At 45.5% G+C, this 25,041-nt stretch overlaps 1 protein-coding gene and 1 pseudogene across 1 annotated transcript; one reads left to right on the top strand and one right to left on the bottom strand.

The window, feature by feature from the left end:
* Positions 1-1,100: 1,100 nt before the first annotated feature.
* On the bottom strand, positions 1,101-20,672 carry cmpk2 (cytidine monophosphate (UMP-CMP) kinase 2, mitochondrial). The gene is made up of 5 exons (XM_064954124.1): positions 20,005-20,672; positions 4,836-4,950; positions 4,449-4,650; positions 3,431-3,664; positions 1,101-1,870 (listed from the first exon to the last, which is right to left on the bottom strand). Exons 1-5 carry the CDS (start codon positions 20,590-20,592, stop codon positions 1,750-1,752), a joined length of 1,260 nt encoding a protein of 419 aa, XP_064810196.1. The 5' UTR covers positions 20,593-20,672; the 3' UTR covers positions 1,101-1,749.
* A 756-nt stretch (positions 20,673-21,428) lies between these two features.
* LOC135526987 (S-adenosylmethionine-dependent nucleotide dehydratase RSAD2-like) lies at positions 21,429-24,980 on the top strand (annotated as a pseudogene).
* Positions 24,981-25,041: the final 61 nt, after the last annotated feature.

Here is a 25,041-nt window from a genome sequence, read left to right as displayed (position 1 = left end):
TCGCTTGGCCTGTGGCATTACTGGCTCCAGTTGTTCTGCTCTCCCACCGCAGAACTTTAGTGTACTCTTGAGACAGAAGCTGTGCTACTCAGTTTTACATTTTAGATTTGAAAGGAATATCTATAAACATGAGCAGAGCTTTTTCTCTGAGTAACTGCTGAAATCCAATACATTTTTAGTCAGACTTGCAGTAAACAATTGGAAGCGGCCCCGGACTAACACCCTGGTAACGTATAAAATGTCTAGAGGCTGATACATTTCAGCACCTCAGGTTTTTTAATCCAAAGCAACGCAATTTTCACTCCTTGTAACACCAATTGTTTCGGACTATACTGCACAGACTTGCCCTACCTGAATAATTTCAACAAACATAATATAATTTCCAGGAATATATGTTAAAAAAAATAATTCTGGACGTTAGTATTCAAAATGATAGCATCTCTCCGGCCATTGAAAACACTGAACGCGGTAATTGGAAGAAGAGGTTGACTCTGCTGATGCATCACTGTAAAAGAGATGGGTCACTCTGTCTTCTCCGGCCCACAGTCTTACCAAGATCATATGAACCTAAACCTCTAATTAATCTTCCCATCACTGACCAAATACAGCTTCCTACAACATAAATGAGTTACTGTATATGTTCAAGTGTGGGTGTGTGTGTGTGTGTGTGTGTGCATTGGTGATAGAGGGAAGGGAGAGATAACAGAGAGCGAAGACGGAGAGGAGAGAAAGTGTTTGTGTGCATATGTTTTTGTGTACATTGTGTGTGTGTGTGTGTGTGTGTGTGTGTGTGTGTGTGTGTACGTGTGTGTACATGTGTGTATGTGCATGAGTGCACAGTTTGCATTTTCATAGGCGCATAATGTACACTGCTTTCACTGCCTCATATGCAGTCATTCTCAGTGGCGCAAAACATGGCATCTGTCACAGAGGTGAGGCGTGCTTTTCAAATGCACAGCTCACACACTTACACTGTAGTTGACAACGACCTGCATCAAAGCATCAGACTGCCTGTGAATAAAGAAAACACTGACATTGCACTGTATAATACTCCTTATATAAGACACTCGGACAAGAACAGCTCAGAGCCAGACGCCTGGTATATTCAATATGTTTCCTTTAATTTGAAATAGTACTCAAACAAATGAGCAGTGTTAATGTAATGTGAAATGTATCATATTGCTCTGTGTGTGCATTTTAATCCCTGGGTCCATATAGCTACTTTAAAAGGTAAATGTAGAGTTAGCTGCTGGCCCATATGTTTCAAAGAAATAGAAGTGACTGATGACTATACAAACCCTCCCTTTCATTTCCTGAATCTCAGGCCTAATAAAAATGGTTGTCACCGCGGGCTGTCTGGCTGCATATCCCTAAGTATCACTACTGACAGAACACAATGGCATTCATAATAACGTTTCTCCCCATCTCACTGATGGCGGTCATACAGAATAGGACATGTTGTGACATGCACTGGTCGGGGTCTTGGTTCTATCAGTGTGCGTGTGTGTGTGAAGGAGAGAGACTGTGTGCTACTGTGTGCATGCATGATTGTGTGTGTGTGTGTGTGAGTGTGTAGTACTGGCCCTTTGCCATATGAGGCTTATCCACAGTCCAGATCCTCTACTACACCCTGCCCTCTTCTCACTAGCCCTGCCTCTGTCAAATCAATGGCACTCTACTACCACCTAGTGGACCATAACGGAATATTAGCCATCTGGGGCAAGACTGGGAGAGGAGGAGAGGAGCTGTTTACAAGTGGCATTTTTCCCTAATTAGAAGTAGCACTTGTTGGAGCACTTGGTCTGGAGAAGGACTGGCATCCACAGTGATGCAGGCCGGGCCCTCAATCCGCTGGTAAGCCTCCTCCACTCTGCAGACAAAGAGAATAAGTAATTATGTCCCACAAATTAACAAAGCACTTAAAATCTGGGTCAGCAGTACCTTTGAGATGGTATACCAAATTAATTGCTTTTCCTGATCACATGAACTAACCAGGAAAAAGCTAAGGGCCATAAGGATGAGTAAAGCTATAAAATAATGATCACAAAGGTTTTTGATAGTTGTATGTCAATTTTAGACTGCAAATTGCTATGCCTTTGCCTGGTTCATCCATATACCGTAATATATTTCACATAATAAGTACCAAAACATACGGCCATTGTGGACATTGAGCAATAGTAAGAACAATGGTCTAGAAGATTAAAAAACAACAACTGATAGCACACAATCATCATGCCATAGGTTTGGGCAGGTTATGGACTGAGAGCCAGAGTCCAGACTGTCAACAGTGATCAACAGCGGTCTTCCTTGAGGATAATGACTGCTCGTTGAATATCTGGTGGGCCCATGTGAAAAGCATTCATCCCAAATGGCACCCTATTCCCTATATGGGGCACTACTTTTGACCAGAGCCCAATGGGCCCAGGTCAAAAGGTAGTGCACTATGTAGGGAATAGGGTGCCATTTGGGACAAAGCCCAGGATGTCAGCGGGTAGAATGAACGAAAGTTGGCATCGACCAGTCTGACTACTAGCAGTGCGTAATGGAGCAGACCAACTCAGCAACAAATCACTTGTTCTTTCCTCATCAGATGGTTCCCCTCGGGATGGGAACTGATTGTTAAGTGTTTGATGGGTCAGACGGACAGAGTAGGACCTGATGTCCACTCAATTAGGTACAGTAGTGTGTGTGTGTGTGTGTGTGTGTGTGTGTGTGTGTGTGTGTGTGTGTGTGTGTGTGTGTGTGTGTGTGTGTGTGTGTGTGTGTGTGTGTGTGTGTGTGTGTATAGGGTGTGGACATGTTTAACTAAACTTGTGGGAACCAGAATAGTAAACAAACCAAAATTTAACCAACTGGGGACATTTTGTCAGTCCCCACAAGGAAAAGGGTTCATTCTAGGGAGTTTATGGTTAGAATTAGAAGTTAGGTTCAGGAAAGTAGGATTTTCAATGGGAATCAATTGTATGTGCCCCCAAGGTTGGTTAAACAAGACTGTGTGTGTGTGTGTGTGTGTGTGTGCGTGCAGATCACAGTTAGTGATGCTCATCTGACCACTTCAATTCAGCAGTGTGTAAGGTCTGTTAATAAACCGCTGCAAAGGGTGTGCGTTCCCCACGTCTTTATACATACACCGAAACAGTAGGTGCTGTCAATATGTTGGAGTAGAACATGTAATATGTACTACTATATATCTACTCACTTCAGTATTGTGAGCTGTATCACATTCTAATACAGTGGTAAACTTGAAGTACAGTTTTGTCTGAATTTCAGTCATCTTACTTTTTTGGTCAAAGTAGAGGGGGGATAGATGAAAGGGAGACACTGTAGGAAGGTTGGACATAGAGATCAAACCTCGGCCTCTGCGGTCGACATGGGCGCTTGAGACAGGTGTGTTCCCACTAGACCACAGGCTCTGCACAAGAAATCTTACTTCTGTCTGAAAAGGTGATTGGCCTCCAGCTCCTCCTCCTCCATGGTCTTGTCCTGACCTCTGACCTGTAGTCTCCTCATCCTCTCTTGTGAGCTGAGGCTGAGCATCAGCACCAGGCTGGGCCTCAGGAGGTCCCCTGGCCAGCCATACACCTCACTGCCAGCCTGGGGCAGGTTACCCAGCTTACCACCCACCGTCGTGGCAATGGCGTAGGCTGCTGTGCTGTGCCAGTACCTGGGAGGAATGGAGAGTATAGGGAGATGGTGGGTTGTTGTGAGCCTCAAAGACCATAGACCATTTCTGGTCTACTGGTGTTGTTTGGTGGTTCATTCACAGCTATGTTGAAAATTGGAACCTTTGCTGTGCTTTTCCACTTTTATGACATTAAAGTGGCATAGCCTACTAAGGCAGTTACACATACGATTTTCACTATACAATGGCCGTGTCCGAATACCCCTACTTGCTGTCTAAACAGTAGGCTGATTGGGTATGTGAAAATAAAATGTTTTATAGTATGGGATATTTATTTTGGACCTAAGCTTGTCGCCTGCCTTCCCGTCTTTGGGACAACGACTCCCATTGTTAGGGCGGAGGCGTGCATCTCATCATTATATACAGATCTCTGGTGTAAGCATACTGTAAACGCTCATAAAAATGAAAAATAACAATTATGAACTTTCATTCGTAGGCTAGGTTGCAGTCCCCTCATGATTGACATAGGGAGAAGTTGAGTATCATGTAGCAGCCTAAACCTATGGATGTTACAGTGAGCTGGGTGAATGGAATATGAATCATCCAATATGCTGTAATAAAAACAAGTTCATGCTCCTAAAAAAAATATATTGTCCTCCCTCATCTTAAACGGCACCGACAGCCACTGAGGGTTAGTACACGGTATGTAGTTTTAGTAAGAAGTAGGCAAAACAGATTTCCGACACAGCCATACATTCAGAAGGGATGACATATCCCAACTCATCAAACTTGCTACAACACCAAAGCTATTTCATCCTGCCCTTACCTGTCTACAATGACAGGTGCTTGTCTGGCCTCCTGGCCTATCTGTCCTGCTGTCAGGTAATTCCCAAGGGCGTAGAAGGCCCTGCGGATGAGGGGGGGCTCAGTGTCGAAGCGGGCCCTCCATGGGGACAGACACTGCGGAGGGGACTTCAGGAGAGTGGCCCCCAGTGCCTCCGTCAGGGACTCAGTCAGAGTGGTTTTCCCTGAGCAGTAGTGGGAATAGAGAGAAATTAGAGAAGGAAAAAAAAGCATTGTAACTGACTGAAAGAGCATTCAGTTTTGTATGACCTGAGTTTTTCCTGACCGAAAGGAAAGGAAAACTCCTGGCCGTATACAATGGGCTACATTGAATTGGCAAGGACAATAGTGAAGTAGTGATGGTGTTAACCTGTAGCATCCAATCCCTCTATGACAATAACAGGAAAGTCAGTTTTCTCCTTAGACTCGAGTCGCTGGTCCACAAGCTCCAGCACTGCCTTGGACTCCGGGATGATGTCAACACACTACAGATGAGGAGCAAAGTAGGTGGAGATGAGCGGCAGCGTAGCCTAGTGGTTAGAGCATTGGACTATTAACCAGAAGGTTGCAAGTTCAAACCTCCAAGCTGACGAGGTCATTCTGCCCCTGAACAGGCAGTTAACCCACTGTTCCTAGGCTGTCATTGAAAATAAGAATTTGTTCTTAACTGACTTGCCTAGTTAAATAAAGAGAAAAGAAAAAATGAGATGTAGTTGGCCTGTGTGAATATCATGATATTCCTTTCTCCACCACTGGAGTGTGACATTGCAAGGTTTTTATTTTGACCCTGACTGCACACAGTATTGCACAGGCTTATAGTTTACCACAGTATGAGTCATAATACCCATACTCAAACACGGAAATGGTTCCAATAGTTTTTCCACCATTCATTTTATCCATTGTGGATTTTAGAAACACTTCAAATAAGCTCTGTGTTTCGTGTAGGTTTACCCTGGCGCAACATTTTGATAACCGTGTAAATCACTCTCGGACAAGGTGACATTTTGATAATCGTGGAAATCCCTCTCGGACAAGGTGACATTTTGATAACCGTGTAAATCACTCTCGGACAAGGTGACATTTTGATAACTGTGTAAATCACTCTCGGACAAGGTGACATTTTGATAACCGTGTAAATCACTCTCGGACAAGGTGACATTTTGATAACCGTGTAAATCCCTCTCGGACAAGGTGACATTTTTACCCCCTTTTTCGTGATTATGATCTTGTCTCGTCGCTGGAACTCCACAACAGGCTGCCAAGAGGAGAAGGTCGAGTCATGCCTCCTCCGAAACATGACCCGCCAAGCCACTCTCCTCAAAACCTGCTCGCTTAACCTGGAAGCCAGCCGCACCAATGTGTCGGAGGATACACCGTTTAACTGACAACCGATGTCAGCCTGCAGGCTCCCGGCCCGCCACAAGAAGTTGCTAGAGCACAATGAGCAAGGTAAAGCCCATCTGCCAAACCCTTCCCTAACCCGGACGGCACTGGGCCAATTGTGCGCCGCCTTATGGGACTCCCAGTCATGGCTGGTTGTGACACTGCCTTGGTTCGATCCCAGGCTGTAGTGACACGGCAGTACTGCGGTGCAGTGCCTTAGACCGCTGGGCCACTCTGGAGCCCTCAGACAAGGTGACTTTTATCAATTCATTCGCCTGTATTTACCACCCAATCATGAAATGCTAATTAGCTGCTGATGTGGCTATCATACAGAACTACAAATGTCTAGCTGAAGCTTCATGTCACATCACAAAAATGGAACCTTTATTTAACTAAGCAATTACTAATTGTAGAATTTAATAAATGAATAAACAGAGAGAAAACATTGCTGACCGCAATGCAGCACCATTGCAGAGAAAAGAGGCCACTCTAGGCGGGCCACGAAAATAAAGAAATGCTGAAACTAATGTTGGACAATCAAATTCGAGATGTAAATAAACGAAATGAGTTAAGCCTGGGTCAATAACACCGGGCTTATTTAACACTGCTCCAATGAAACGAGGCCCTCCACGCATTTATGAAAGCTCAAATGATCTCACTCTTTTTACAGTTCTACAGGAATATCAAACTATACGTTGAATGAAAGTGTTAAGTTTTATTGTAATTGTAACAATTGTGGGATGGTAACAGGCGGCATATTATTAGAAAGAAACTCTGTTTCCTACTACAGGCAGCTGGCTGCATAGTGATTGCAACATTGTAACTCTCCACTGCAGATGTAAAAGCAAAATTCCCTTCGGCCTGGTAAGGGACCTCCTAAATGTGCACGCTCGCACCAACATTTTCTACCAGTTTAATCATAGAATTACATAGATAATTGGTGCCTATATCTTTCTATTAAAAAAATAAAGTGGTGGGCCTACCTTTTGAACAGACACAGTTATGATACCCATAGATGTCGGTATAGACAAATCCTCTAATACTGTCACATGCAATCCTTAAAAACCAGGGCTCGAATTGAGTGAGGGTATCCCATACCCTTTGTTAAAGAAAAGAGCAAAAAGGATATCGATTGTTTGCTTTATATTTTGAAATAAATACATACAAAGTATCCAGATTGAATAAAGTGTTCTATAACAATGCTTAACTCGATGATGCCTTATGGTGGAAACGAGTTTTAAAATGCCCGCGAAGGACTGTTATTCCGATGTAAAAAAGGGATGTATTGATTACTCTCTATGACATTCTGAGGCTGAGCTGCAGCTTATAATATTCGAGGAGATTTTTCACTTTCTGAAAAGAGAAGATGTTTGCTTAAACCCAGGAACTTTTAGGGAAGCACTTCTGTTGGGCTGGGTTATGCAATAGACAAGTAGCCAGCAGTTGAAGCTTACATTTTTCTGCATCGATAGAGCCTCTGTCTGGGTGGAGAGGTAACTTTTGAAAGTGCCATGCTTAGATTCATAAGGATGTCTAAGAATTCATTATTTGAAAAACAGCAAACAAGACACTCTGGTTTGACATGGGAAAAATATGGTAAGAATGCCTATTTCTCTGTCCATTCTTCCCCATTTTCACTATCCACCTGTCACGCCCTGGTCGTATTATATTGTGCTTGTCTTCATTTATTTGGTCAGGCCAGGGTGTGACATGGGTTTATTGTGGTGTGTTTTGTCTTGGGGGTGTCTAGCATAGTCTATTGCTGCCTGAGGCGGTTCTCAATCAGAGTCAGGTGATTATCGTTGTCTCTGATTGGGAACCATATTTAGGCAGCCATATTCTTTGAGTATTTCGTGGGTGATTGTTCCTGTCTTTGTGTTTGTTGTCACCAGATGGGCTGTATGGTAACAGGCAAGCGGCGTGGTAACAGGCAACAGCAACAGCAGGAGAAACATAATAAGGATTTCTGGACTTGGGAGGAAATCCTAAACGGAGAAGGACCCTGGGCTCAGCCTGGAGAATATCGCAGCCCCAAAGAAGAACTGGAGGCGACGAGAGCTGAGAGGCGCTGGTATGAGGAGAAACAACAGTGGCAGCAGGAGCAACAATATCTGGACTACACAACTTGGGAGGAGATAGACAGGTGGGCGGTCGACCCAGGGAGAGTGCCGGAGCCCGCCTGGGATACGATGGAGCAGTGTGCAGAGGGTTACGAGAGAATGAGGTTGGCGAAGCAAGCATGGCGGTGCGGAAGGAAGCCCGAGAGTCAGCCCCAAAGATTTCTTGGGGGGGGGCTCAGGGAGAGTGTGGCAGAGTCAGGAGTCAGATCTGAGCCAACTCTCCCTGTTTATCGTGAGGAGCCAAGGAGGAGACCAGAACCAGAGCCGGTGTTGGAGGTGAGCGAAGCAGAGACTGTGAAGGGGTTAATGGGGAAATTGGAGGAGAGAGAAATGAGGGAGTTGCTGTGTTGGTGCTTTAAGCATGGAATTCGCCCGACGGAGCGTGTCGGGGATTTGATGGCACCTGGGTCAGCGCTCCATACTCGTCCTGAGGTGCGTGTTAGTCGGCTGGTTAAGATGGTGCCAGCCTCACGCACCAGGCCTCCTGTGCACCTTCCTAGCCTTACACGTCCTGTGCCAGCACTGCTCTCAAGATCTCCAGTACGCCTTCACGGTCTAGCCCATCCTGTGCCACCTTCACACACCAGCCCTCCGGTGGCAGCTCCACGCACCATGCTTCCTGTGCGTGTCCTCGGCCCAGTACCAGCAGTGCCTGCACCACGCATTAGACCTACAGTGCGCCTCGCCTCTCCAGCGCTGCCGGAGACTTCCTCCTCTCCTGCGCTGTCGGAGTCTCCCGCCTGTTCAGCGCTGCCGGAGCCTTTCTCCTCTACAGCGCTACCAGAGTCTCCCGTCTGTTCAGCGCAGCCAAAGCCTTCCTCCTCTCCTGCGCTGCTGGAGTCTCCCGCCTGTTTAGCGCAGCCAGAGCCTTCCTCCTTTCCTGCGCTGCCGGAGTCTCCCGCCTGTTCAGCGCTGCCCGAGCCTTCCTCCTCTACAGCGCTGCTGGAGTCTCCTGCCTGTTCAGCGCAGTCAGAGCTGCCAGCCTGCATGGAGCAGCCAGAGCTGTCAGCCTGCATGGAGCAGCCTGAGCTGCCAGTCTGCATGGAGCAGCCAGAGCTGCTGTCTGCATGAAGCAGCCTGAGCTGTCAGTCTGCATGGAGCAGCCAGAGCTGCCAGTCTGCATGGAGCAGCCAGAGCTGCCAGTCTGCATGGAGCAGCCAGAGCTGCCAGTCTGCAAGGAGCTGCCAGTCTGCAAGGAGCTGCCAGTCTGCAAGGAGCTGCCAGTCTGCAAGGAGCTGCCAGAGCTGCCAGTCTGCAAGAAGCCGCCAGAGCTGTCAGTCTGCATGGAGCAGCCAGAACTGCCAGTCAGCATGGAGCAGCCAGAGCCGCCAGTCAGCATGGAGCAGCCAGATCCGTCAGTCTGCCAAGATCCGCCAGTCAGCCAGACTCTTCCAGATCCGCCAGTCAGCCAGACTCTTCCAGATCTGCCAGTCAGCCAGACTCTTCCAGATCCGCCAGTCAGCCAGACTCTTCCAGATCCGCCAGTCAGCCAGACTCTTCCAGATCTGCCAGTCAGCCAGACTCTTCCAGATCTGCCAGTCAGCCAGACTCTTCCAGATCCGCCAGTCAGCCAGACTCTTCCAGATCCGCCAGTCAGCCAGGATCTGCCAGAACCGCCAGCCAGCCAGGATCTGCCGGATCCAACTACCTGCCTGAGCTTCCTCTCAGTGCTGGGCTTCCTGTCTGTGCTGAGCTTCCCCTCAGTTCCGAGCTTCCCCTCAGTTCCGAGCTTCCCCTCAGTTCCGAGCTTCCCCTCAGTTCCGAGCTTCCCCTCAGTTCCGAGCTTCCCCTCAGTCCCGAGCTTCCCCTCAGTCCCGAGCTGCCCCTCAGTCCCGAGCTTCCCCTCAGTCCCGAGCTTCCCCTCAGTCCCGAGCTGCCCCTCAGTCCCGAGCTGCCCCTCAGTCCCGAGCTGCCCCTCAGTCCCGAGCTGCCCCTCAGTCCCGAGCTGCCCCTCAGTCCCGAGCTGCCCCTCAGTCCCGAGCTGCTCCTCAGTCCCGAGCTGCCCCTCAGTCCAGTGGGTTTCTGGGTGAGGACTACTAGGCCATTCCGGGTTGGAGCGAGCGGTCGCATCTACACTTCGGTCCGCAGGTAGTATAACCTTTCATTACATTTTCATTACATTTCATTATAGTACAACGGTTTGATTTGTCTAATCTTAGCAATTTCTTCTTAGCTAGCTACATAGCCGTCTTTGTATCAAAGATAATTGCGTAATTATCGTATTTCGTCGTCCTAACGTAGTCTACACTGCTATCTGCCCAGCAGCTAGCTAAGCAACTAGCTAACGTCTAAGACAATTGTGGAGTCTAGAGCGATTTTCTAGGTTAGCTAGCCAGCTATTGTCGTTCTTTTAACGTAACGCAATCAACACTGCTAGCTAGCCAGCTAGCCCCCGAATAGCAGCACTGTAGAAACTATTACAGTATAACGGTTTGATTTGTTTGATCGTAGCTAGCTAGCTACATAGCCGTCTTTGTATCTAAGACAATTGTGTAGTCTAGAGCGATTTTCTAGGTTAGCTAGCCAGCTATTGTCGTTCTTTTAACGTAACGCAATCAACACTGCCAGCTAGCCAGCTAGCCCCCGACTAGCAGCACTGTAGAAACTATTACAGTACAACGGTTTGATTTGTTTGATCGTAGCTAGCTAGCTACATAGCCGTCTTTGTATTTAAGACAATTGTGTAGTCTAGAGCGACTTTCTAGGTTAGCTAGCCAGCTATTGTCGTTCTTTTAACGTAACGTAACGCAATCATCACTGCTAGCTAGCCAGCTAGCCCCCGAATAGCAGCACTGTAGAAACTATTACAGTACAACGGTTTGATTTGTTTGATCGTAGCTAGCTAGCTACATAGCCGTCTTTGTATTTAAGACAATTGTGTAGTCTAGAGCGATTTTCTAGGTTAGCTAGCCAGCTATTGTCGTTCTTTTAACGTAACGTAACGCAATCAACACTGCTAGCTAGCTAGCTAGCTAGCCCAAATAGCAGCACTGTAGACACTATTACACTCGACGGAACGACTTGATTAGTGTAGTGTCAACATCGCAGCCACTGCCAGCTAGCCTACTCCAGCAGTACTGTATCATTTCAATCATTTTAGTCAATTAGATTCTTGCTACGTAAGCTTAACTTTCTGAACATTCGAGACGTGTAGTCCACTTGTCATTCCAATCTCCTTTGCATTAGCGTAGCCTCTTCTGTAGCCTGTCAACTATGTGTCTATCTATCCCTGTTCTCTCCTCTCTGCACAGACCATACAAACGCTCCACACCGCGTGGCCGCGGCCACCCTAATCTGGTGGTCCCAGCGCGCACGACCCACGTGGAGTTCCAGGTCTCCGGTAGCCTCTGGAACTGCCGATCTGCGGCCAACAAGGCAGAGTTCATCTCAGCCTATGCCTCCCTCCAGTCCCTCGACTTTTTGGCACTGACGGAAACATGGATCACCACAGATAACACTGCTACTCCTACTGCTCTCTCTTCGTCCGCCCACGTGTTCTCGCACACCCCGAGAGCTTCTGGTCAGCGGGGTGGTGGCACCGGGATCCTCATCTCTCCCAAGTGGTCATTCTCTCTTTCTCCCCTTACCCATCTGTCTATCGCCTCCTTTGAATTCCATGCTGTCACAGTTACCAGCCCTTTCAAGCTTAACATCCTTATCATTTATCGCCCTCCAGGTTCCCTCGGAGAGTTCATCAATGAGCTTGATGCCTTTATAAGCTCCTTTCCTGAGGACGGCTCACCTCTCACAGTCCTGGGCGACTTTAACCTCCCCACGTCTACCTTTGACTCATTCCTCTCTGCCTCCTTCTTTCCACTCCTCTCCTCTTTTGACCTCACCCTCTCACCTTCCCCCCCTACTCACAAGGCAGGCAATACGCTCGACCTCATCTTTACTAGATGCTGTTCTTCCACTAACCTCATTGCAACTCCCCTCCAAGTCTCCGACCACTACCTTGTATCCTTTTCCCTCTCGCTCTCATCCAACACTTCCCACACTGCCCCTACTCGGATGGTCGCGCCGTCCCAACCTTCGCTCTCTCTCCCCCGCTACTCTCTCCTCTTCCATCCTATCATCTCTTCCCTCTGCTCATACCTTCTCCAACCTATCTCCTGATTCTGCCTCCTCAACCCTCCTCTCTTCCCTTTCTGCATCCTTTGACTCTCTATGTCCCCTATCCTCCAGGCCGGCTCGGTCCTCCCCTCCCGCTCCGTGGCTCGACGACTCATTGCGAGCTCACAGAACAGAGCTCCGGGCAGCCGAGCGGAAATGGAGGAAAACTCGCCTCCCTGCGGACCTGGCATCCTTTCACTCCCTCCTCTCTACATTTTCCTCCTCTGTCTCTGCTGCTAAAGCCACTTTCTACCACTCTAAATTCCAAGCATCTGCCTCTAACCCTAGGAAGCTCTTTGCCACCTTCTCCTCCCTCCTGATTCCTCCCCCCCCTCCTCCCTCTCTGCAGATGACTTCGTCAACCATTTTGAAAAGAAGGTCGACGACATCCGATCCTCGTTTGCTAAGTCAAACGACACCGCTGGTTCTGCTCACACTGCCCTACCCTGTGCTCTGACCTCTTTCTCTCCAGATGAAATCTCGCTTCTTGTGACGGCCGGCCGCCCAACAACCTGCCCGCTTGACCCTATCCCCTCCTCTCTTCTCCAGACCATTTCCGGAGACCTTCTCCCTTACCTCACTCGCTCATCAACTCATCCCTGACCGCTGGCTACGTCCCTTCCGTCTTCAAGAGAGCGAGAGTTGCACCCCTTCTGAAAAAACCTACACTCGATCCCTCCGATGTCAACAACTACAGACCAGTATCCCTTCTTTCTTTTCTCTCAAACTCTTGAACGTGCCGTCCTTGGCCAGCTCTCCCGCTATCTCTCTCAGAATGACCTTCTTGATCCAAATCAGTCAGGTTTCAAGACTAGTCATTCAACTGAGACTGCTCTTCTCTGTATCACGGAGGCGCTCCGCACTGCTAAAGCTAACTCTCTCTCCTCTGCTCTCATCCTTCTAGACCTATCGGCTGCCTTCGATACTGTGAACCATCAGATCCTCCTCTCCACCCTCTCCGAGTTGGGCATCTCCGGCGCGGCCCACGCTTGGATTGCGTCCTACCTGACAGGTCGCTCCTACCAGGTGGCGTGGCGAGAATCTGTCTCCTCACCACGCGCTCTCACCACAGGTGTCCCCCAGGGCTCTGTTCTAGGCCCTCTCCTATTCTCGCTATACACCAAGTCACTTGGCTCTGTCATAACCTCACATGGTCTCTCCTATCATTGCTATGCAGACGACACACAATTAATCTTCTCCTTTCCCCCTTCTGATGACCAGGTGGCGAATCGCATCTCTGCATGTCTGGCAGACATATCAGTGTGGATGACGGATCACCACCTCAAGCTGAACCTCGGCAAGACGGAGCTGCTCTTCCTCCCGGGGAAGGACTGCCCGTTCCATGATCTCGCCATCACGGTTGACAACTCCATTGTGTCCTCCTCCCAGAGCGCTAAGAACCTTGGCGTGATCCTGGACAACACCCTGTCGTTCTCAACCAACATCATGGCGGTGGCCCGTTCCTGTAGGTTCATGCTCTACAACATCCGCAGAGTACGACCCTGCCTCACACAGGAAGCGGCGCAGGTCCTAATCCAGGCATTTGTCATCTCCCGTCTGGATTACTGCAACTCGCTGTTGGCTGGGCTCCCTGCCTGTGCCATTAAACCCCTACAACTCATCCAGAACGCCGCAGCCCGCCTGGTGTTACACCCAAACAAGGGCACTGCGTTCATCCACCTCTGGCCTGCTCGCCTCCCTACCACTGAAGAAGTACAGTTCCCGCTCAGCCCAGTCAAAACTGTTCGCTGCTCTGGCCCCCCAATGGTGGAACAAACTCCCTCACGACGCCAGGAAAGCAGAGTCAATCACCACCTTCCGGAGACACCTGAAACCCCACCTCTTCAAGGAATACCTAGGATAGGATAAGTAATCCTTCTCACCCCCCCCCTTAAATGATTTAGATGCACTATTGTAAGTGGCTGTTCCACTGGATGTCAGAAGGTGAATTCACCAATTTGTAAGTCGCTCTGGATAAGAGCGTCTGCTAAATGACTTAAATGTAAATGTAATGGTCGGCGTCGAGGGTGGACTATCCTAGGACGCGAGGAGGAAGGACTAAGACAATGATAGAGTGGGGTCCACGTCCCGCACCGGAGCCGCCACCATGGACAGACGCCCACCCGGACCCTCCCTATTGTTTTGATCTGCGTCCGGGAGTCCGCACCTTAGGGGGGTTCTGTCACGCCCTGTTCGTATTATATTGTGTTTGTCTTCATTTATTTGGTCAGGCCAGGGTGTGACATGGGTTTATTGTGGTGTGTTTTGTCTTGGGGGTGTCTAGCATAGTCTATGGCCGCCTGAGGCGGTTCTCAATCAGAGTCAGGTGATTATAGTTGTCTCTGATTGGGAACCATATTTAGGCAGCCATATTCTTTGAGTATTTCGTGGGTGATTGTTCCGGTCTTTGTGTTTGTTGTCACCAGATAGGCTGTATAGGATTTCACGTTCCGTTTGTCGTTTTTGTATTGGTCATTTTTCATTGTCATTAAACATGTCTCTAAAATACCACGCTGCATTTTGGTCCGCTTCTCCTTCACCAGACGAAAGCCGTTACACCACCTTTCTTTTGAGACTTTTTCAGCACAGCATTTTCTCTTGATTGCAAGCAGTTTTTTCCCTAATCAACACACAAAGAAATATAAAAAATGAATTGAATAGAGTCATTGGTGATTTCATCAACATAATCTATATTAGGCTATGTCATTGACATTTAACTGGTTACATAGCCTATTAACCAGATGTGTTAAAAATGTTGTTTAATTTGCAGCATAAGCCTATGAATTGGGACGCTATTATGCTCAGTTCCTGAGACTTTCAGCTGAGAAAAAAGTTGAGCCAAAGCAAAACCTATTGCCGACCCCTGCTGTACACAGTTTAGCTAGGATAGGATGGGGGGCTGCAGTGCGGCAGAACGTCCAGTGCTGGCCCTGTCTGTAAATTCAGAGCGTTGTCAGATTGTCAGTTCATAAATTCAGAGTATTTTTCTCTTGGAGCCTTCAGAGCACACACTGGACTCTGGTCGAGGAGTAGGGTTGATCCGAGCGTTCTGACCTCACAACAGCAGTCAAGCTCCAAAGCTAACAGGCTCAAGTTGGCTAGCTTGCGAGTTATTTCCAGACACAAATGAGAGAACCTCACTAGTGTTAGTGACTGTAACTGTGCTGCTAGTGTAACTAGTGATGCACCGGCATTAAACTTTTGGCCAATACTGATATCTGATATTTAAAATTTTTGCTGCCTTTTTAGCATTCTAGTACAGATAAATAGCTGCATGCACACATGGATGCAGCAGTCTAAGGCACTGCATCTAAGGCACTGCATCTCAGTGCTATAGTCCCTGGTTCGAATCCAGGCTGTATCACATCCGGCCGTGATTGGGAGTCCCATAGGGTGGCGCACAATTGTCTGGGCCGTAATTGTAAATAAGAATTTGTTCTTAACTGACTTGCTTAGTTAAATAAAGGTTACACACACACACACACTGACCAAAAAGTTATTTTGGTGGCATTTACGTATGTCCCCATTACCAGTAAAACATAATCAAAACCTATTTCTTTCACTTACTTGCTGTGCTGTTTCATTGTTAATTTCAGTCGTTTCCAGGATTTCTATTAGAGGTCGACCGACCGATTATGATTTTTCAATGCCGATACTGATACCGATTATTGGAGGACCAAAAAAGCCGATACGATTAATCGGACGATTTTTATACATATATTTGTAATAATGACAATTACAACAATACTGAATGAACACTTTTATTTTAACATAATATAAAACATAAATAAAATCAATTTAGTCGCAAATAAATAATGAACATGGTCAATTTGGTTTAAATAATGCAAAAACACAGTGTTGGAGAAGAAAGTAAAAGTGCAGTACTTTTATTGTAACATGAGTCTTCAAGGTTGTAGTTATTTTAGGAATTATAGGACTATTTCTCTCTACATCATTTGTATTTCATATACCTTTGACTATTGGATGTTCTTATAGGCACTATAGTATTGCCAGCCTAATCTCAGGAGTTGATAGGCTTGAAGTCATAAACAGCACAATGCTTGAAGTACAGCGAAGAGCTGCTGGCGAACGCAGGAAAGTGCTGTTTTGAATGAATGCTTACGAGCCTGCTGCTGCCTACCACCGCTCAGTCAGACTGCTCTATCAAATATGAAATCAAAGACTTAATTATAGTATAATAAACACACATAAATACGAGCCTTAGGTCATTAAAATGGTCAAATCTGGAAACTATCATTTCAGTGAAATACATTGCTAGGAATATTATATTATTGTTTTCAGGCTGGTTGTATTGGTGCTAGCTAGGAACAAAGCTAAAGCTAGCTACCCCAGAAGTTGTGGTCGAACAAATTATGCTTTATTACCAATGCAGTATTGTAAACATATCATTCGTGGCCGGTGTTTGCTTGTTTGCAGATGTTTCTGTACAGCTTTGACAGTGCGACTGTATCTTTTTTGACATGCAAAGACCCAATTGGCGTTCCATAGTATGTATGTCTTGAAGCTAATTGCAGTGATGGTATTACTGTGTAACTCCAGTAGTAACTCCAGTAGGGCAACATCTGAAAAATAGCGGACTTGGTAGTGTTAACCGGTGCTCGACCAGTCGCCGAAAGACAACATCACCAACAACAGAGAATGATTGATTGTCAAGGGCAATGAATTCCAGTATCTTCGCTTTGATTGATTTTGCCTTTAAGTTGTCTCGCTGAAAATGTCTTACTCTTTCAAAAGACTGCTCGACCTGTTGACTGCTCGATCCACACAGCAGACATTGTGTGTGCTAGGTTAGAAATGCTGTTTTGCACGTCTAGTGCAACATTTCTACATGCCGTTATTATGTCATATAGGTTATATAGGTATGCACGGTAGCTTTGACATTGGCTTTAAACTAGACATCCGATATGTTCACGGATATATAAGTGTAACAGTGTTGCTTCCGTCCCTCTTCTCGCCCCTTCCCGGGCTCGAACCAGGGACCCTCTGCACACATCGACAACAGTCACCCTCGAAGCACCATTATCCACCTCTCCACAAAAGAAGTGGCCTTGCAGAGCTAGGGAAACAACTACTTCAAGGTCTCAGAGCGAGTGACGTCACCGATTGAAACGCTATTAGCACACACCCCGCTAACTTGCTAGCCATTTCACAAGGGTTACGCATGTAACTCAAACCCCTTTTGACCTCCTTTTCTGCAGCAACGAGTGATCCGGGTCACGGCACCAATGTAACAGTGTTGCTTCAATCCCTCTCCTCGCCCCTACCCGGGCTCAAACCAGGGACCCTCTGCACACATCGACAACAGTCACCCTTGAAGCACCGTTACCCATTGCTGCACAAAAACCACGGCCCTTGCAGAGCAAGAGAAACAACTACTTCAAGGTCTCAGTGCGAGTAACGTCGCCGATTGAAACGCTATTAGTGCACACCTCACTAACTAGCTAGCCATTTCACACTGGTTACACTAGCAACAACTGAATTATTTTATTTTTTTGTCGACCATTACTGACACCTGTCATATTCAACGGGTGTTGAGCATTCATTCATTAATCAGTTATTCTGAGCTCTGGCACACTCCAACGAGAGACTGCTCTGAAACTGGTACATAGCCAAACTGAATTTACTTTTGTTTGTAAATTCACTCTGGTGTTTTTTGGAGATGTTTACTGACACAGTTCGTTGTGCGTTCGTATAGTCATCAGTTATTCTGCGCTCTGGCTCACTCAGTCGAGAGTGTTCTGAAATCGGAGTAGATACCCAGAGAGAATTTACGAAAGCACATATTTTCGGCATTTATCCCAAAACTAGGGATGCACGATATATCGGTGAACATATCGGAATTGGACGATATTAGCTAAAAATGCAACCATCGGTATGTCTAGGTTAATGCCGATGTGCAAAACCGATGTCAAAGCTGACGGGCATACCTATATAATGTAGGTACATGCCGTAATGACGCCACGTATAATTTTGAGCTACACGTGCAACACAGCATTCATAGCCTAGCCCACAATGTCTGCTGTGTGGATCAAGCAGTCAACAAGTCGAGCAGTCATTTGAAAGAGTAAGAACATTTCAGCGAGACAACTCAAAACACAAAATACATTAAAGCCGAGATGATGGGATTCACTGTCATGGGTGATGTTGGCTTTGTCCAACTGGTCGGCACCGGTACATACTACCAAATGTGCAATTTTTCAGATGTTACCCTACCGAAGTTACACAGTAATAGCGTCACTGCTATTAGCTTCAAGACATACATACAATGGAACGCCACTTGGGTCGTCACATGTCAAAAAAGATACAGTAGCACTGTCAAAGCTGTACAAAAAGTGTGCAAACAAGCAAACACCGGCCACGAACGATGTGTTTACAATACTGCATTGGTAATAAAGCATAATTTGCTCAACAGCAACTTTTGGGGTAGCTAGCTTTAGCTTGGTACCTAGCTAGAACCAATACAACCAGCCTGTAAACAAAGACCAGTAGAAACTGCAGTTATTATTCTTAGGAATCCTTGTGAGTAAGTATTAGCTAGGTTGCCACTTGTTGTTCGCCTATTGAAATTGAGCTTCAGTTCATGTAATAAATAGCTAGCCAGCTACTTAACCCTGTTGCCCAAAGCTAACGTTATGAACAGCCAGCTAGCTTCATCTGGCTAATGAGGCTCGACCGGAGTTGGTTATGTGTTGTTAAGCTAGCCACAATAAATATTAGGCACAATAGTGGAATTTGGGGTTAGCCTTCAAAATAAAAGTGTCATTGACAGCGATGCAATTGAATACAATTAGTATAATTATGCCATACTTTAAAAAAAAAGACTAACCGTTAAGTCCACTATTGTGGCTAATCCTTATTGCGGCTAGCTTCACATAGATGGGTCCGACCCCCATCAATCAAATACAAACTGTTTTATAAATTAGGGTTATTTTAGATGACACCTAGTTCATATAGTTAGTTAGCTAACTATGGCTACTGAAACAGCACTGTAGGTGAGCAAGACAACTTTACCAGCATCATAGCATTCATATCGATTAATCGTAGTGTAATCAATGTGTAATAACTATGTAAAAAATGTATGAATGCGTTAAATTATTATGTGACGTGCAGTCATATTCAGGTCCTGATTGGCCAACAAGCTTATTTGACACATCAAATAGTGTTATCGCCTGGTCATTGTTTTATTTTTGACATGCAAAGACCCAAACAGAGTTCCTTAGCAAAGGCCCAAACGGCATCCCATAGAAATCCTGGTTGAGAAAAAAAAGACTGAATAAATGAACAACAAAGCAGCACAGCAAGTAGGTGAAAGAAATAGGTTTTGATTATGTTTTACTGGTAATGGGGACATATGTAAATGCCAACAAAATATATTTTTGGTCAGTGTGGTGGGTGTGTGTGTAACCTTTATTTAACTAGGCAAGTCAGTTAAGAACACATTTTTATTTACAATGACGGTCTACCCCGGCCAAACCCGGACGACGCTGGGCCAATTGTGCGCCGCCCTATGGGACTCCCAATCACGGCCGGATGTGATACAGCCTGGATTCGAACCAGGGACTGTAGTGGCGCCTCTTGCACTGAGATGCAGTGCCTTAGACTGCTGCGTCCATGTGTGTGTGTTAACTATTTAACTGTACTGGAATGCTTAAAAAGCCGCTAAAATTGTAAATATCGGTTATTGGTGTCTTTTTTTATACAAGGAAAATAACGGATATCAGTATTGGCCAAAAATGTCAAATTGGTGCATCACTACCCAAAATCCTACGCAAACCAGATGTAACTAATTTCGAGTGTTTTAGGATTACAAACCGGCCAGCTCTATACACATAATGACAACTGCACAAATACACGGCAACATGTGTCAACTGATTTGAAACATAAAAGTGTCACTATTCAAACCTGTTGCAGAACTTTGTAGGCATCCTCAAAACTATAGAATACGTCATAGTTGATAATGTTGAGAGTTGAAGGATGATGCACTGGATTTTCAGCAGGTACCACGCAGTATTTCTCTAACACCTCCACCCAACCGTCTTCTGTATTGGACCACAGGTGTTGCGACCACTGTCTGTCCTCTCCCCCGCACAAGTAGGAGCAGACATAGACTGGGTCATTGCGAAGCAACTCGCCTAATACTCGTTCAGTCGCTGAGGACTTAGATGCGTCTTTTAGAAAATATCCTTTGATGACAGAATCTTTGACATTGGGCTGAAAGATGGACATTTCCAAAATCGTACATTCTGGAGGTAACTCTTTTGAAAGTTTTTTTTTCAGTCCTCCATAAAACTTTGCTCTTTCAATTTTGTCATCGCTCTGCACATGGAGCGAGTAGCACATTTCATCAGCGAGGACATTTCTGAACACTTGTGGCCGCTCGCTCTGCTTGCTTGCTAGGGCGAAGTAGATTGGGTCAGAGTTCGTATCGAAGTCCACTGCAAAAACATAAGAAGACCACTGGCCCAACCGGGACATCATGCGTCTTGCCATCTTGAATCAAACCACGAACGAAATGCACTTTCAGCTGAATCACAACTGACAGGCACGCCTGATTTGGGAAGCTGGGGGGGGGGGACGAAACTTATGGCGCTTGACAAGCAAACCGAAACTCGAGCCACTTGATAATACCAAAAACGAAAGTGATAAGGTGTGCCTAACATAATATGGCTGTTATTTACTTTCCCATGGCCTCACCCAAATGACACAAATGAGTCAGCAAATTTGCTTAGCACTATTACGGTATGAAGGCCTATTCAAGCACTAACGTATGTAGGCATGTAATAGGACTGCATTTGAATAAATACATTATAGTTCATTTTATTTTCAAGTTTTTAGAGCGCTGCAGTGATGGTCATTTAGCCGAGTGCACCACTACTCATACAGTAGGTAGCCCACTGGGCACAGATGTCAGTCAACGTCTAGTTTTGATTCAGCCTACATTTGGTTGAGTCGTCAACAAAGGTGAATTAAAAGTGAAATCGACAACAAAAAACTCCCATGACATTGGATTTAGGTTCAAAGCAATTTTTGAAAATCCAACCATTTATCCACGTTGATTCAACATGATCACATGTAATTGTTTGGTTGAAATGGCGTGGATTCAACCCGTTTTTGTGGGAGGCCTATTCAATTTTGGAATAGAAACTGCTCAGGTGACGTTATGAAGATCAGTTACATTACAGCGCCAGGAGACGCTTCATTTATTATATGAATATTTATTTATTCATTTATTGCGGAGTCGAGTTAGCCCTGCATCAGAAGTTTCAACAGGACAGGACAGCTGAAGACTAGTAATATTGTTCTCTACTCAAGTCGTGTTTGTGAAGATGTTCCTACAGTTCTGCAAAAGTTTCCTCCAGTGCATCTTTGCAACTGTCCTGGCCTGGCATGGATCAATGTGCGAGGACAGCAGGTGCACGTCGCATCACAGTTCTCTTCTACAGGAAAAATCAACCCAAGTGTCAATTATATTTGGTCCTACTCATTGAGGAAGCAAAGAGAGGTTTAAAGCTTCTCAATGAATCTGGTAAATTTTCCCCAAGATTATATTTATGCATTTTAAAATTCCCTATTTCAATTCACATTATATGTTATTAGATTAGTATTACAGCCTATTTCTATCTAATTTAATATTATATTCAGTGTTTATTAATGTCATACACGATAGAGATGATTTCTTGGGGAAATTAGTCCAATAGTGCAAACATGAACTCCAGCTCCCAAGTGTCAGCAATGGCAGCATGATCACAAAGAAGTGGTTCCAAACATAAGATAAGATGGTTTTCATTTTAGGTTCTGTGTTAAAATAAAACAATGTAGGCCAACCAACGTTACCCCGGTGATCTTCATTATATCATAAAGCACCTATCATAAACAAACAAACCACATTATCCTCAGGAAAAAAAAAACAAGTTAATGTTATTTACACTAGATGTCAGCACCGGGTTAGTTTTGATATGAGGTCACAAAAAGCGAACTCAGAGAAGCATTTCACACTTTTTATTTGAAAGGCCTCGCAGTTGACTTTGATCATCAAAATGTTTTTAAAAATGACTTAGTTGATATTTTCACTTCTATAAATATAAACTATCACATGGATGTCTGGATATGAATACATTTTGAATTCATTGGTGTTTCAAAATAACATTCTTTGAGAGATGATGTCAGTTCTATCACCAAAACTCTCCTTGGCAAATATCAGGACATTCTGGCCATTTCCTGTGAGAGCTTTGACAAGGACACCAACCAGACTATAGGCAGAGGCCGGGGCAGGAAGAGCCACCTGGACAACCTCTTCAAGGTCCGTGACTGGTGCCGGAAGTACAAAGTGGCGTTCAAAATCAACTCTGTGATCAACACCTTCAATGTGGATGAAGACATGAGAGAAAACATCACTGAACTCAACCCTGTACGCTGGAAGGTTAGGGTGTTCCAATGCATTAACATTACACACCAGTAATGCTGTATCTGTGAAAAGAGGTGTCTTCTCATACCATAGATGTAACAAATGAGTTGTATGGCCTTGACTTCACTGTGTGTGCTGTATAGGTGTTCCAGTGTCTGCTGATCGATGGCGAGAACGCTGGGGAGAACAGTCTGAGGGAGGCAGAGAGGTTTCTCATCAGCAACCAGCATTTTCAGGTCTTCCTGGAAAGGCACAGCACCATTAGCTGCCTAGTACCAGAGGCCAATCAGAAGGTATGGGACTGGACTTAAGACAATATTATATATTTTTATTTTCCGTTATTGATATTATGATGGTTCAACAACTACTACTCTATTTAAGTTGTTTCCAAATGCTACTAAGGTTTAAAGTTCTCAACCAACATCATGGCGGTGGCCCGTTCCTGTAGGTTCATGCTCTACAACATCCGCAGAGTACGACCCTGCCTCACACAGGAAGCGGCGCAGGTCCTAATCCAGGCACTTGTCATCTCCCGTCTGGATTACTGCAACTCGCTGTTGGCTGGGCTCCCTGCCTGTGCCATTAAACCCCTACAACTCATCCAGAACGCCGCAGCCCGTCTGGTGTTCAACCTTCCCAAGTTCTCTCACGTCACCCCGCTCCTCCGCTCTCTCCACTGGCTTCCAGTTGAAGCTCGCATCCGCTACAAGACCATGGTGCTTGCCTACGGAGCTGTGAGGGGAACGGCACCGCAGTACCTCCAGGCTCTGATCAGGCCCTACACCCAAGCAAGGGCACTGCGTTCATCCACCTCTGGCCTGCTCGCCTCCCTACCATTGAGGAAGTACAGTTCCCGCTCAGCCCAGTCAAAACTGTTCGCTGCTCTGGCCCCCCAATGGTGGAACAAACTCCCTCACGACGCCAGGACAGCGGAGTCAATCACCACCTTCCGGAGACACCTGAAACCCCACCTCTTCAAGGAATACCTAGGATAGGATAAGTAATCCTTCTCACCCCCCCCCTTAATGATTTAGATGCACTATTGTAAAGTGGCTGTTCCACTGGATGTCAGAAGGTGAATTCACCAATTTGTAAGTCGCTCTGGATAAGAGCGTCTGCTAAATGACTTAAATGTAATGTAAATGTAAGTACACTATTAGAAAAAAGGGTTCCAAAAGGGTTCTTCTGCTGTCCCTATAGGAGAACCATTTTTGGTTCCAGGTAGAACCTTCTTTTGGGTTGCATGTAGTACCCTCTATGGACAACATTGTAATACAACATAGTTGTGACATTAAAACATTTCCTTTTTGTCCTGTCTTGTCAGATGAGAGATTCCTACCTCATGCTGGATGAATATGTCAGTCCTTTTTATTAATCTGTTATTTTACATGATACTCACTCTACATTCCAAGTCTTAGCATGCCCTTTAAAGGAGACAGTCCTCGTCCATCAGAACTATTGAACAGCTGTCTAAATGCTTTTGAGTTGTATAGACATGTACCTTGATCAGAGTGGATTTACAGGCTCTAGGAAGGGTGAAATAAGATGCTGTTTTGCATATATTTAATATTTATAAGTATTAGGTATGAGGTTTTATAGCAGTAATATTTTGATAATGGACTAGATTGTCAAGAAGCTCTTCTATGACCAGTTGGTGACCCTTTATAATAACTTTCATGATAAAGCCTTTATAAATGCTTATACAATTCTTTATAAATGATTCTTCATGTTCTAAATGCTTATGAATTAGACATTTTTTTTAAATGCGTTTCCTGGATTGCCGAGAGGGGAGGAAAGATCCATCCAAGTCCATCCTTGATGTTGGCGTGGAAGAGGCCATTCAGTTCTGTAACGGCTTTCGTCTGGTGGAAGAGAGTCGGACCAAAATGCAGCGTGGTATTTTTGAGACATGTTTAATGACGATGAAAAAACGAACAATACAAAAACAACAAACGGAACGTGAAAACCTATACAGCCTATCTGGTGACAACAAACACAGAGACAGGAACAATCACCCACGAAATACTCAAAGAATATGGCTGTTCCCAATCAGAGACAGCGATAATAAGCTGACTCTGATTGAGAACCGCCTCAGGCAGCCATAGACTATGCTAGACACCCCCAAGAAAAAACACACCACAAAAACCCATGTCACACCCTGACCTAACCAAATAAATGCAGACAAACACAATATACTTCGACCAGGGCGTGACAAGTTCAGGGGCTTTGACGAGAAGATGTTCCTAAAGAGAGGAGGGAAATATGTGTGGAGCAAAGCTGACATGCGGCTCGAGTGGTGATCCACACATTATAATCAGTTATTGCTACACTTCTGAATGTATTTTCTGTATGTTTTTCTATAAAAAAAGTTGTTTCCGCCTGTATAACTGCACTTTACACTTAAATATTTATGATATTCTAAACGTTATGTTGTAATCTTTTACTGCTACAGTGGGGGAAAAAACTATTTAGTCAGCCATCAATTGTGCAAGTTCTCCCACTTAAAAAGATGAGAGAGGCCTGTAATTTTCATC

Source organism: Oncorhynchus masou, chromosome 32, assembly GCF_036934945.1.
Source record: "Oncorhynchus masou masou isolate Uvic2021 chromosome 32, UVic_Omas_1.1, whole genome shotgun sequence".
NCBI lineage: Eukaryota > Metazoa > Chordata > Actinopteri > Salmoniformes > Salmonidae > Oncorhynchus > Oncorhynchus masou.
Note: the sequence above shows the minus strand (reverse complement) of the source record. Positions and strands in the feature narration are given on the sequence as shown.